The 13,708-nt window shown below is 47.8% G+C and overlaps 1 protein-coding gene across 1 annotated transcript; it reads right to left on the reverse strand.

Annotated features, from left to right (window-relative positions):
* Positions 1-216: 216 nt before the first annotated feature.
* Positions 217-5,659, reverse strand: Avpi1 (arginine vasopressin induced 1). Its single transcript, XM_034494849.2, has 3 exons — positions 5,485-5,659; positions 1,725-2,003; positions 217-785 (listed from the first exon to the last, which is right to left on the reverse strand). The coding sequence occupies exons 2-3, from the start codon at positions 1,991-1,993 to the stop codon at positions 626-628; spliced, it is 429 nt and encodes a 142-aa protein (XP_034350740.1). The 5' UTR covers positions 1,994-2,003; positions 5,485-5,659; the 3' UTR covers positions 217-625.
* Between the last annotated feature and the right edge of the window lie 8,049 nt (positions 5,660-13,708).

The following is a 13,708-nucleotide window of genomic DNA, read 5'->3' on the forward strand; positions in this document are numbered from 1 at the left end:
CTCCTTTGGATCAGGCCTACCTGCAGAGACCTCATTTTTTCTTGCAACCTACCCACCTCTGGAAGAGGAAGCTGTAGTACCAGGATCTCCAGGGCTTGTGGTTGTAGAAACACAAGCATCCAGCCCAGATTTATCTCCTGGAGAATATCCTGTCCTTCCCTATCTGGCTAAATCTGTTTTGGGATTCTCCCCTTCTGTAATAGGCTCAGACAAATCTTGATGCAAATGTTTTTATTTTCCACTTAAACAAGTTTCCCCTTTGCAGTGGCCTGTGGCACAAGACTGAGAGACAGTGGCTGCTGGGTGGTGACAGTAACTGTCAGTGGCAGAAATGGTGAGATGCTGCATTTGAGTGCATATTACTTTTATTCCAGGGGAATGCCATGCAGCTGGGTTACATTGTTAGGCCAGAAAGGCTGATGCATGAGCAACCTCAGTATTCCCTCACTTGGTAAGAACAGGTCCTGCAAGTGCAGAGCCCAGCAGATGCTGGTTCTAAGCTGAACTGAGGGCATTCTTTCTTCACCCAGACAGGGCCTGCTCAGATGTCCTTTCTACAACTCCATAAGCCCTTTGGTGAAAAGTCCCTGCAATATTTGGGGAGGATGTCCCCACCCTTCATAGGTCAGTGTCTGATCTGGTGGAGGTAACCTGTGGGGCCTGGCTTATTCCAGTTCCGGTGGGCTCTAGCACTTGTCCTCCGGGAGTTCCCAAACTGCTCACTGGAAGCCGTGTCAGTGGTGCTGGCCTGTGGGTCGGCCACTGTAGAACCAGGCTCAGGCACTCTGTGGATACAAGTGTGTGATAAGCTAGCATCAGCTCAGAGAGCAGGAGGGAATCTTGTCACTATAAAGTGAGACTGTCTGCCCCAAGAACTGTAGGACACCTTTCCAAAACTAGTTAAGAGGGTGACTGGATGGGGGAATGGGAAACTCAACAAGTCTCACTACCTTTTTTTTCTCCTTAAGACAGGGTTTCTTTGTATAACCCTGGCTGTCCTGGAACTCATTCTGTAGACCAGGTTCACCTAGAACTCACACATGCACCTCTGCCTCAGACTCCTGAGTGCTGAGACTAAAGGCATGTGCCACCACCGCCTGATTCCTCCTGACTTTCTTTGCCTTGCATTTATGGCACCATAGATCAGGCATGAGTGACATCAGTTAGTGCAAGCACTGAAGACTCACTTGCCATCTCAGACCCGAGGATCTGTTCAGTCTCTGCTGTTCAGAATGTGAGGGGAAGATCCTAGAGGGAAACCGGTAGTGATGGCTTTAAGGCCAGGTTGTTTACCCGGGTCCCCTGAGGCTCACTATTCCTGGGCTTCGGTGACATGGGCAGACAGAGAAAATCTCTACTTGCTTTGTCATCGTAGGATCTCCTTAAAGCTTTAACCAAGATTGCTGTTGAATTCTACTACTGTTTTTTTGTTTTGTTTTGTTTGTTTGTTTGTTTGTTTTCCCCTTTCCAAATAGCACTCCCTTCTTCTACCTGGCCAAGAGTCACTGAAATATGGTAGTGCTGCTTTGACTGGGCTTTCCTTCCTATGGGGATTACAGGGTCATGTGACTAACAATAACAATAGTCTCTGAGGTTCCCAGCACCACAGCACTAGAAACAGGAACAGTGAGGGCAGGTCACTGGCTCCAGGCCATACAGCCAGAGCAGTGGAACAGGCATCCCTTCTACCTCTACCCTTGGCCCTCCAGTCCTGGGGAACCTACCTGAGCCGGCTGCAGTGGTTCTGTCTCGGCGGCCTTTTCCTGCGCAGCCTCCTCAGTGCCTCAGCTACACGGTGATCCCCTGCACATTCCCAGATGATCTGGGCCCGCTCTTCAGCCAGCTGGTCCCCACTGAGCTGGAACAGGCCCTGGATCTGCACCAGCTCAGCATCCTGGAAGATGTTGGCAGAGGCCTGCTTGCGGCCCCGAGCTGGAGGTGTTGAAACCTGCCACAGGGGTGGCTCGCTCACCACAGAGGCTGGAGTCCCCATCACAGGTGCTCTGAAATGAAAGGTAGAGACATAAGCATTCCTATAGCCGTCCTTCAGAGGTGCTGCCAACCAGTAGCTGGCCATATACTGGACAAGAGAAAGTTAAAATATACTCACAGAAAGATATTTACATATTTGCTAAAAATTGGCAGAGTATGGAATGGGGGCTGGGAATATAGCTCATTTATTTCAGAGTGCTTGCATAGCATGAAATAAACCTCATGAAATAAAAATAAATCTAGAAATAAAATAAAAGCTAGAAAGCCATCTTGAGCTATATATGAGCCTGGGCCACATGATGCCATCTTTACAAAAAAGTGACACAAATACAAGCATTTTCAGTTTGTCCTCAACCTGCTCGAGGCGGAGCTGGTCTTTTGTTCTCTGGAAGAGTGACTCATCATCCCATTCAGAACTATTACCTCCTCCCTTGTCTGGCCTTCTGTCCACCTCATTATTCAGACACATTATTCCAGTAATTGCCACACTCACACTGTCCTAGTTTCTATCCTAAGAATCCCACTCTCTTCGAGACCTACTACCTAAGATAAACCCACAGAAGGCACCTAGAGAAAATCATGAAATTTGTATTTGTACATGGAAAATAGGAATAAGAAAACCTGTCTCTCAGGCACTGTTACAGAGCCCAGTTAAAGCCCATGTGGTAGCCCCCGGGGACTCGTGCATCTACATGCTGAGAACAAAAGATGAGTGACCAAGGCACACTTTGAGGCTGATGAGAAAGAAAGACAAGCGTGGGTGTTCACTGTGCACTAGCTGATGTGCACGACATCACTGATGCTCAAAATAATCCTAGAAGCTAATACTGTTATCATCACCATCCCGCTGCAAAAGCAGCAAGGCCTGGGGCCCAAGCTGGACTTTGTCTTTTTGATTTGTTGTCAATGCAGTTTAAACCACTGCGCCACGTGCTTTCCAGGGCAAACTCAGCCCACTTCCTTACAACTCCATGAGGAGTGAAGGACTTCAGTTACCCCACAGGGTGAAGTCTGTGCAGTGGTTAGCTCAGTCACCAGTGTCAAGGCTGCTTGCTGACTAGGCGACATCCTCCTCAGCCTTGAACCAAGAAGATCTTTTTAGAAGATCTCCCGGGTTCAGCTAAGAATTCTCGGGACTGCTGCGGAGCCCGGTGCACAGGGTATGTCATGTGACTCAGACTCAGCGTTCTAGCGTGGGTTCTGCCACTCAGTGGTTGCTAGGCCTCAAGAATGCTCGTCATCTCTGGGCCAAGTCTGTCTGCTGCTCTAGGTAAGACACTGATGGTCTCAGAAGGCTTGCACTGGTGTTGAGTCGGCAATACACGACAAGGACAGGCTTATGTCGATGGGTAGCACTGCTTGCCTGCTCCTTGTGGGCTGGGAACTGCATGTGTGGACAAGTCTATCTAATGAGCTTCCAGAAAAAACACCTCAACTAGTAGTTAGCCTTCTCCCCAGCCCTAGCCTCTCTGAAGACCATACTGTTTTTGCTACAGTGGGTAGAGGGGTCAGAATCTGGCAGGAGCAGAACACTGCTAAGTGGTGAAACTCTAGGTAGTAGCCCCTTAGGCTGGTCTGGGGTGATGTCCCTTTTTTCAGAATCAACAATCTCGTGTTTCTGTAGAGGTTGACAGACCAAGGATCAACTAGCAGCCGTTTGGCAGGAGGAAATGGCTGTCCACTTTGTTCCAGCAACCTCTACAGGGCTGCAAGGCTTTAACTGGCCAGCACCCAGTGAGCTGAGTACACCCAAGCAAGAAGCACCTGGCAGTCTACTGTCCAGCACTCAACCACACCCCCTATGAATTCTGGGAAGCCTTGGCCCCTCTAGATTTTGAGGCCCTTCACTGGTGGGAGCCTCACCCTGGGAGTCAGACAACAGGGTGAAGCTAGGATTCCAGGTAGGGTGAGACAGTAAGCATTAGAAAAACTGATGAAGTGGGGTTGGAACACTTAGTCAGGAGACACTTCCTGTCTCATTCAATAGGTTCAACCATTAATCTCTTCCTAATTTCCTGGACAAGACCTTATGCCAAGAAGCTCAGTGTACACTTGAACAATGGTACATTTACAAACTGGAAAGCAAAAGCATGGGGCCGTTAAGATTACAGACAGAGCTTTCGTTCTAGAGCTGACGTAGAAGATAAGCTCTGGTCTGTGCACAGATAAGCAAGGACTCATCGCAAAGCATGACAAATGGACACAAGAGTCTCAGAGTAAAGCTCCAGAGTAAATACTGAATGTTGAGGATGACGAAGTTCAAATGATTTTGAATTGGGCATTAAAGGGACAACTATAGAGCTCTTAACACGGGCTTCTCTGCCTCGAAGTGAAGAAAAACCTGGGCCCTTTTTCCAGACCCGTTTTCAGGCATGACCTGAAAAACGAACTAGCAGAGCAAGGAATAGTTCCTTCTGAAAGAATCCGAAGCCCCTGAGGTGGCAGTGATGCTGACCACGGAGTGACCTTGGACAAATCACTTTTCCTTTGCTTCATTTGTTCATCAATCAAAATAGTGAGGGGGGAAAATCCTCACTGTGTATGAGTGTCCATCCTAGTACCTGGCATACTATGGTATGCCAAGGGAAGGCAATTAACAGGACAATACAGAACCATGGTCATGGTTAACACTGACATGCAAACTACTCAGGGGGCTCCAAAGACAGGCTCATCTGTGCACTTTTAAAACCATGGTTTTATGATTACATAGAAGGAGGCTTGCTGTGTCAAGCAAGGACAGCACTTTCCAGGGCCTTTTGGTCCTCAAGTGAGGTGACATCCCAATCCCCTCTGTTAGCGGGCACTGTTGTTAAACTCATTTTCCAGATGAAAAAGCTGAGCTCTTGAAGTGGTAATGTGCTCAACTCCACAAGGCTGGTAGGTGATCTTAGGCTATTAACCAGGTGGTCTGACCTGGGCGCCTACCAGTGTTATTTTCATTCTTGCCAGGTGGCTGAGAAGGTGTTCAAAAGAAACAAGGGGGCAGAAAGTTCTGAAACCTCTAAGACCCTGCCATCTTCGTCTGAGGGTTTTGGAGGTCGCCACCGATTCACAGGATTCCCACGCCAGTCTCTTAGCTGGACTTAGAGCAAGCAGAGCTAGAGCAGAGCCCCATGGGAAGTTCGATCGGTGTCCTGTCAACATATAGCAAGGTCCAGCAGACCCCAAATCGGGATCCGGCAGCTAAGACGCCTACTGTAACCTCTCTCGAGTTTCTGGGAAAGGGCGAGCGCAGCTCTGGACTTCCTGCCCTGAAGGTGATCACAAGGGCCAAGCGGAGGTGACTGTCTGGCTAAGAGCTTGGGAGAGGTTATCTTGGCCGAAGTTACAAGGAGACATCCCCCAACACAGTGGGCCTCAGGGCTCAAAGGTGGCGGCTGACAGAGAGAAGCCCCTAAGTGGATCTAGGATGTGAAACCCAGCGGATTCCTAGCTGCGACCGTCGGCCCGCGCGCTCCCACGCAGAGCTGAGCCTGACCGTGGCCTACCTACCTGGTTGCCTTGGCTGCCCGAGGCCGGCGGAACGCAGCCGGGAGCCTGGCCGGGCCACCTGGATCACAGCCACAGTCCCTTAGAGAAAGTGCTCCGAGCCCCTTCAACAGCCAATCCTCGGTCGCAGCCTTCCAGCGAGCAGCCGAGCCAACTTCGCCAAATGGTACGCGGAGACTCCGCGGGCCAATCAGCTGCTGCAGAGGGGGAGGGGCGTGCCTTATCCCTCCCTCTTCCCGTGCCCGCCTCCAAATCAAGTGCGGAGATTCCTTGAGTCCAATCACCCGCGGAGTATCGTGGGGGGGCGGGTCCTCCGGGTCCTCCCCACCCATCCAGCCCACCCGCCCTCCCCATGCCGGGAGGCACCCCCTTGATTGACGTCAGTCCCGGGGAAGGCCAAGCTTTGCCCGCACGCAGGAGGGGCGGGGTCGCATTCCTGACACCGGGTGCGGCTGGAGACGGCGGGCTCTGCAAGGTACACGTGACAAATGCCCCCCCTTTTTTTTCCTGGGTTGAGTCCGGCGCGTGTGGCGTCGAGTTCCTCTGTAAGATCTTGTAACCTACAGTTCCTAAAACTCACTTCATCTCCCAGGCCACCTGGGCCTGCATTAAGAATGATTTTCAAATCTTGTAGCAACTGTGCGAGTTTGGGCCTGTTACCTAAAGGAAGAAGTACTTAACAGTTCTTTGGACATCTTTCACTGCGACCCTTTCCAGTTCAGTTTCCTCGACGGGCAGTAAGAACTGCAACCCTTGCCTTGAGGTAATTAACAGCCTTGCAAGAGGTTAACACTGAACCACAGCTTGGTATGTGACTACAATCATGGTCACATGAAACTGGAAGAAGGTAAAGAGGAGGCACCTCTGAGGACCTGGAAGCCCCGAGAAGGAACATAACCAGTGAAAAGAAGGCGCTAAAGTTTTTAAAACGAGGGAGAGTGGACCTGGGAAGAGTAAAGGAATAGAGGGAAAACATGCTGGAGCCAGAACAGCTTTTCTCCATAGAGATGGAATAAAGCCTGGAGAGTCGCTATAAATAGCAAGGTAGCCATGGCGGGAAGGCTCAGGCAGGCAGTGAAGTTTTGCATTTGCCCGCCCCTCTGAGGGTCTATAAGCAAGGACACAGAGTGATTTGTACTTATGAATAGACATTCTGCCGCCTACCATGGCAGTGTTTGCATTTTCAGAAGATCTCACCAGTTCCACGGAAGCTAGGTTGGAAAGGACAAATGATTGCAGAGGATCCACGAGGCTCTTTTTTAATTCTTCATTGCTGGACATCTGGTCTGTGAGCATGCTGAGAAAATGCTCTACCACTGAGCTACTATGTGCCAGTTCTTGTCTGTCTGTCTGTCTATCTGTCTGTCTGTCTGTCTGTCTGTCTGTCTCATTGAGATAGGTTTTACTTTGTAGTTTGGACTGGCCTGGAATTTCCATCCTCCTGGCTCAGCCTCTTGAGTGCTGGGATAATAGATGTGTACCACCTGGCCCAGCAGTCAGCCTGGAGAGATGCTGTTTCCTTCATTGAGGGCTGGTGTTCCTGTGCAGAAATGTCAGGATGAATGAGTGTCTGGGCAGCAGGTGTAGGCAGCAAGTTTCCCTGACTTTCCTCACGTCAAAGCTGACGTTCTAAGTTTAGTTTCTCTTCTGTAAACGTTGCAGATAGGGAGGAGATGAAGGAGGAGATGCAGGTGGAGAGATGGCTCAGTGATTCAGAGCACCCACGTGGCAGCTTGCAAACGTTTGTAACTCTGGTTTCAGAGGATCTGACGCCCCTCTCTTTCTGTCTCTGAGGGCACCAAGCACACACCTGGTGCATATGTACTCAAGCAAAACATACACATAAAAAGAAACTTCAGAATGCTCCATCAGCTGGGATTTGTGGGATCCTTTTTGCAGGGTGAAGGAGAATTTTCTATTCTTTCTCATCCCGGTGTCTAGCTCCTCCTTGTCCCTCTGCACAGCACAAAACCACGAGAGAATATATCCCTAAGGGTGGCTTGTCTGCTTTTTTTTTTTTTTTTAAAGTCCTGAGGAAATGATAGATAGATAGATAGATATCGATAAAGAGATTCAAGAGCAAGATCACAAGAGAAATTAGCAATGTTTTTCCTCTTAAGTATTACTTGGACCTTCCAGGTTGAGGATGGAGCACTGACTCTTGAACCAGAAGGCTGGGCTTCTCAGACTCTCAGCATATCCATGGTTAAAGGACCTGGGGGTTCTGATGCCACCCGGTCAGATGGGTATACCATGCTGGAATCAGGGACTTGTGACGTCTGAGTCAGATGTGACTAAGGCTGGGTGGACACAGTTTTGCAGGCATGCTCTGGTGCATAGCACACAATGGAACTGTTTCAGTTGCCACAGTTTTATGATTCAGTGTTTCTGACGAGTGGCAGGGGCACTCCCCTCAGGCATGTGGGCCATGAGAAACCTCGCCAGAAATGGGGATATTTGAGAATCACAGGACAGTGCTGGAAACTGTAACTACCAACAAAAAGGGCCCCGATTGTTTGTTTTGAGCCAGTGTCTCTTTCTGTAGCTCAGACAGGCCTCAAATTCCAGATTCTCTTGCTTTGGTCTTCTGGGTTCTGGGATTACAATCTGGGTCCATCCCATAGCTTTATGAGGCTCTGTTTAGAGGAGGATGGCACTGAGGAATGTCCCCTAGTGTCATAGAGAAAAAGACTTGCTTTCATCCAGGGCCCAGATTAAGGTGATAAGAAGGGGACATGTCGGGCTGGAGAGATGGCTCAGCTGTTAAAGGCTAGGCTCACAACCAAAAATTTAAGAAGGGGACATGTCTTAGTTCGGGTTTTACTGCTGTGAACAGACATCATGACCAAGGCAACTCTTGTACAGATAACATTTAAGTGGGACTGTCTTATAGGTTCAGAGGTTCAGTCCACTATCATCAAGGCAGAAACTTGGCAGCATCCAGGTAGGCATGGTGCAGGAGGAGCTGAGAGTTCTGCATCTTCATCTGAAGGCTACTAGCAGCTAGAATGAGAGTCTTATGTCCCAAAACCACAATGTCACACCTACTCCAACAAGGCCACACCTTCTAATAGTGCCACTCTCTGGGCTGAGCATATACAAACCAACACAGGACAAGTGATATGTCTCAGTGGGTAAAGGCACTGCCACCAAGGTCAAGATTGAGAACCAGTTTGACCTGCAGGACCAACGTGACAGGAGAGAACTGACTCATGAAAGTCATCCTCTGACCTCCACAGACCTCCTTGACATTGGCATGGTCTTACACACACACACACACACACACACACACACACACACACACACACACACACAGAGAGAGAGAGAGAGAGAGACAGACAGACAGACAGACAGACAGAGAACATAAATAATAAATAAAATAATAAAATACAATAAAAAGAGGAGGATAATGAAGAAATCTAGGTTGCAAACTTAATAGACTTCAAAAAAAAAAAAAAAAAAACCCTCAGCAATTAAGGTAAATAACACCTCTTTGGGGACAACATCAAAACAGATGCCAAAAACATCTGGGATGAACAAAATAGGAAAATTTAAGATACAGACAGGCCTCAGTTTGTTTTCATGGCTCTGGTTTATTTTGTAATAGACACTCATTTCCCAGCAGCCTTCAGTTCCCAGGCGGGCTATTACAGCAGTGGCTTACAGCAGTGGAGGACAGGAGGTAGCCTGGGAACACACTGGGCAGTTCTGCCTTTGATTAGATTTGGTTGGGGGTTTTATTCACTTTTTCCACTCAGCTCAGGACCTGGGAAGATGTTTGCATGAGGGTATACGGAGCACATGATTGCCTTCTGATTCCTGCACCAATATGGCTCAACCTGGGGTTGTTTTTTTTCCCCAGAGGAAAGTCTAGGAAAGCTTTCTGCTTACTTCCTTAAACAAGTGATTGAACCTTTCTGTGCCTCAGCTTTCTTGTCTTTAAAATGGGAGTGATTGAGGCTGGAGCTGCAGCTTGGTTGTAAAGTGTGACTTAGCATGAGAAACAGGGATTCCATCCTGTGTGCTGCAAAATAAATAATAAGGTGATTAATAAGAAATTTAGTAGTCATGTTACCATGACAATGGAAGGAAGTACTACAGCCTGAGTGCTTCAAGTAGCCACAGACTGAAAATACCATATTTTTCCAATTGCTTTTCTGTTGTCTGTCTGTCTATCTATCTATCTATCTATCTATCTATCTATCTATCTATCTATCTATCTATCTTTCTATTTATCTATTGTGAATGTCTCATGTAGCCCAGGCTGGTCTCTTATCTTAATATAAAGCCAAGAATGTCCCTGAACTTCTAATTCTCTTTTAGCACTAGTTTCTGTGGTACTGGGGATTGAATCCAGAACTAAATCCCCAAGCCTTAGACTGAAAATACTTCAAAGGCAAATGAGGTATCCAGAAGTGGGAGAGCACTTACCAACACATGCAAGATCTTATATTTAAGTCCTGGGATTCCAGTTAAGTAGAGTAAAAATAATTTTATTTTGAGATAGAAAAAGTACAAAAACAAGAACATTGTAAAAACATGAAAAGATGTGTGTGTATGTGTGTGTGTGTGTATGTGTGTGTGTGTTAGTGTTATGCTGGGATCAAATCTAGGACCTTCTGATGCTATTCATGTACTCTACTATGGAGCCACAGTCCAGCACAAATACTTGGCTATTTTATATAAGAGACTTGAACATCTACAGATTATTGTATTTATAGGCACTGTTCTCAGTCCCATCCCCTACAGATCCCGGGAGATCCCTGGATCTCCCTACAAATGCTAGACTAGCATCAGAGCCCCCTCCCTGATGCTCACTCCTCCTGTCTGGCCTCCCTGCAGCCATTGGGGTGATTGGGCCGCTCTTACTCCCTAATGCTGGGACTTGTTCAGATGGTGTGTCTTTTCTTCTGAGAGAGCCAAGAGAATATTCACCTTCAGCTGCCGACAGTGTAACTGGAAAGTCAATTCTGTGTGGGTACGGATGCATGCGGAGGCCAGAGGACAATTGCAGGACTTGGTTCTTGCCTTCCATTGTGTGGACCGTGGGTATTGACTTCAGATTATCAGGCTTATCAGCAAGCATCTCTACCCGGTGAACCACCTCCCCAACCATGATTCAGTTTTTCTTGATACACAATCACGGCAGGCTGTTGCTGTGGTTTGAATCTGAAACGTCTCCCACAGGCTCGTGATTTGAATGCTAGGTACCGAGTTTGTGTTGTGATGTTGAAGACTCCAAGCCAGGCAAGGCCTGGCTGGTGGAAGCCGCTCTCCAGGGGCAGACCTTTGAGCGCCGGACTTTTGAAGATTTTACCCTCGCTTGCTCCAGCCTGCTCTCACTGCTTCCTGCTTTGCTTGCTCCAGCCTGCTCTCACTGCTTCCTGCTTTGCTGCGGGTAGACGACTGAACTCCTCCTGCCTGGCCTCCCTGTCATGGACCGAAATCTCTACAACCATGAGCCATAAAAAGACTCCACCTAAAATGTTTCTGTCAAATTTTTTTTTTATGATGATTAAAAACAAAACAAAATAAAACAGTACAGCTACTATAACAAGATACCAAAGACTGGATGGTTTAACAAGAGACATTGATTTTCTTTCCTTTCTGTGTGCATGTTCAGGTGTGTATGGGCGTGTGTACTGGGGAGGTGAACCTCAGGTGTCCTTCAGTCCTGCAGGTGCTGCTCATCTTTAATTTTTGTTTATTTATTTACTCATCTTTCTTGGAGAGGGAGTCTCTCGTTGGCCTGACGCTTGCCTTGGCTTGCCTTGCCTAGTAGACTAGGCCGGCTGGACAGCAAGCCTCAAAGATCCACGTGTCTCCACCTTCCAAACACTGAGACTACAACTACACACATCCAAAGCTTTTTCATGTGCAAGCACTTTACCAACTGAGCTACCATCCAACCTGAGAAATGCATTTTATTTATTTATTTATTTATTTATTTTTTATTTATTTATTTATTTTTGGTTTTTCGAGACAGGGTTTCTCTGTGTAGTCCTGGCTGTCCTGGAACTCACTCTGTAGACCAGGCTGGCCTCGAACTCAGAAATCTGCCTGCCTCTGCCTCCCAAGTGCTGGGATTAAAGGTGTGAGCCACCACTGCCCGGCATGAAATGTATTTTCTCACAGGTCTGGAGGCCGAGACATTCAAGTTTTAGGTTCTGGGTGAATCCATTTGTGGTGAAATGGGGGTGTTGGTGGTGGACGGACAGCTCCGTGGTAAAGAACACTTCCTATTCTTGCAGAGGATTTAAGTCCAGCTTCTCCAAACACCTATACCTTAGCTCTAGGGCATCCAGTGCCTCTTGACTCCATAGGCGTCGGCACTGAGCTGTACCGGGGGAGACATGTACACATACACACAATTTTAAAATCATAATATAAATGTTTAAAGCAAGTGACAAGAACTCTGTTGCTGACTTCCTTGTAGATGGTGACCTGCTCTTTTGGAGAGGGAGAGAGAAACGGAGGGAGGGAGGGAGAGAATATTTATCTGGGAGGAAGTGATTCATGACTCGTTTCTCTTCCTTCCATTTCTGGTGGGCAGATCTTATCAGACAAGTCCAGTTGAAAGCCAGAGAGAGAAACGAACCCTCTGATGTGGCTGAAACAGGTTGTCCCCCATCCCCAGAGGGCCGGTGCAGAGTAGTAAACAGTGGAGAGGGGTCAGGAAGAGGACAGAGAAAGTGCCAACTGTGTGGTTAACATATGACTGTCAACCTGACAAAGGCTAGAATCACCGGGGAGACTAGCCAGCAGACATCTCTGTGAGGAAGTTTCTAGAGCGGGTTAACTGAGGTTGAAAGATGCCACGCCCCCCCCCCCCCCCAATGTGGATGGTACTATTCCATGGCTGGGGGGTGGGTACTGACCTACAGACAAAGGATGCGACCTGAACACCAGCATCTCACTTCCTGACAGCAGACCAGCATGACCACCTGCCTAAGGCTCCTGCCACCGGTCTCCCTGCCTGATGCACCCTCAAACTGGGAGCCAGAATAAACCCCTTCCCCCTTAAGCTGCTTTTGCCAGGTACTTTCGTAGGCAATAATTTAAGGATGATAGCACTATCTGTTCCTGTTCTAACCCCAATAATCGACACAAAGGCCTATTAAGTTTATTAACAAGCTTTAAGCCTTTAAGCGCTATGACAGGGCAGATACTCATCTATTCTGAGCTGTCTACTTCCCAGCCATGTTTGCTTGCAGTCAGTCTTGCTCTGTGCCGTGTGTGTCCTCAGGGAGGATCCTTGGCAACGTGCTCGTCACAATGCCTCCTGGACCCTCTCCTCATGGCCATCTCTTCTCTTCCTCCCTCTCCCCCTTTTGGATGCTCCTCTGGGATTGGAAATCCCGCCTTCTCTGCCAGGACATAGGCCCATCAGCTCTTTATTAACCAATCAGAGATAATTGGGAACATTCTTTATACAACATAGATACAGGAGGTGGTTCAATACTCATGACAATGCTGGAGTTCAGACTAACTGGCGGGCATCCTGACTGTAATCTGATCTCTGGGCAGCAAAATCAACATCTGAATACACAGTGCCCCAAACCACTTCCCAACATACTTTGTCACAACTAGGAAGGTAATTAACATAACCAGCTAATGATGCAAGCAAACAGAGGCTTGTTCTCTCTCATCACCAGAGAGGCCCAGAGACAGGGAGTGCTTCTAGAATGACCTGTTAAGTAGGGCAACAGACTTGATCATCATTCTGCTAAATCATCTCTGCACACAGGCAACATTGACGCCCATAAACCCATGCGGTTACAGAAGTTATACATTCAACTGGGACTCGGTTTCTTCCCAAGCATCATGCGTTTTACTTCTCTGTTTTACTGTTTTCTTTTTATTTGTTTTTAATTACTATTTTTGAGATGAGATCTGGCTATGTAACCTGGTCTGAAACATGAGCTTCTCCTGTCTCAGCCTCCCCAGTCCTGGAATTACAAATGTATGCCACCTACGTGTAGCCTAGATCTTTTTGAGGTATTACCTTATAAAAGAGCAGTTTTAGTTGACAATCAAATTGAGCACATCATCAGTGAATTCCTAGCTTACAACTCATGCCTTCAAAGCCTTCCCCTCTCCCACCATGCTGTGCCAGAAGGGCATGTTTGTTGTAATCACCAAGGCTACACTGACACAACGTTGTTACCATTTCCTCTGCTGGGTTTTGACACCTGTATCCACCATGGTAATTCCATACTGAGTAGTT

Source organism: Arvicanthis niloticus, chromosome 1 (assembly GCF_011762505.2).
Source record: "Arvicanthis niloticus isolate mArvNil1 chromosome 1, mArvNil1.pat.X, whole genome shotgun sequence".
Lineage (NCBI taxonomy): Eukaryota > Metazoa > Chordata > Mammalia > Rodentia > Muridae > Arvicanthis > Arvicanthis niloticus.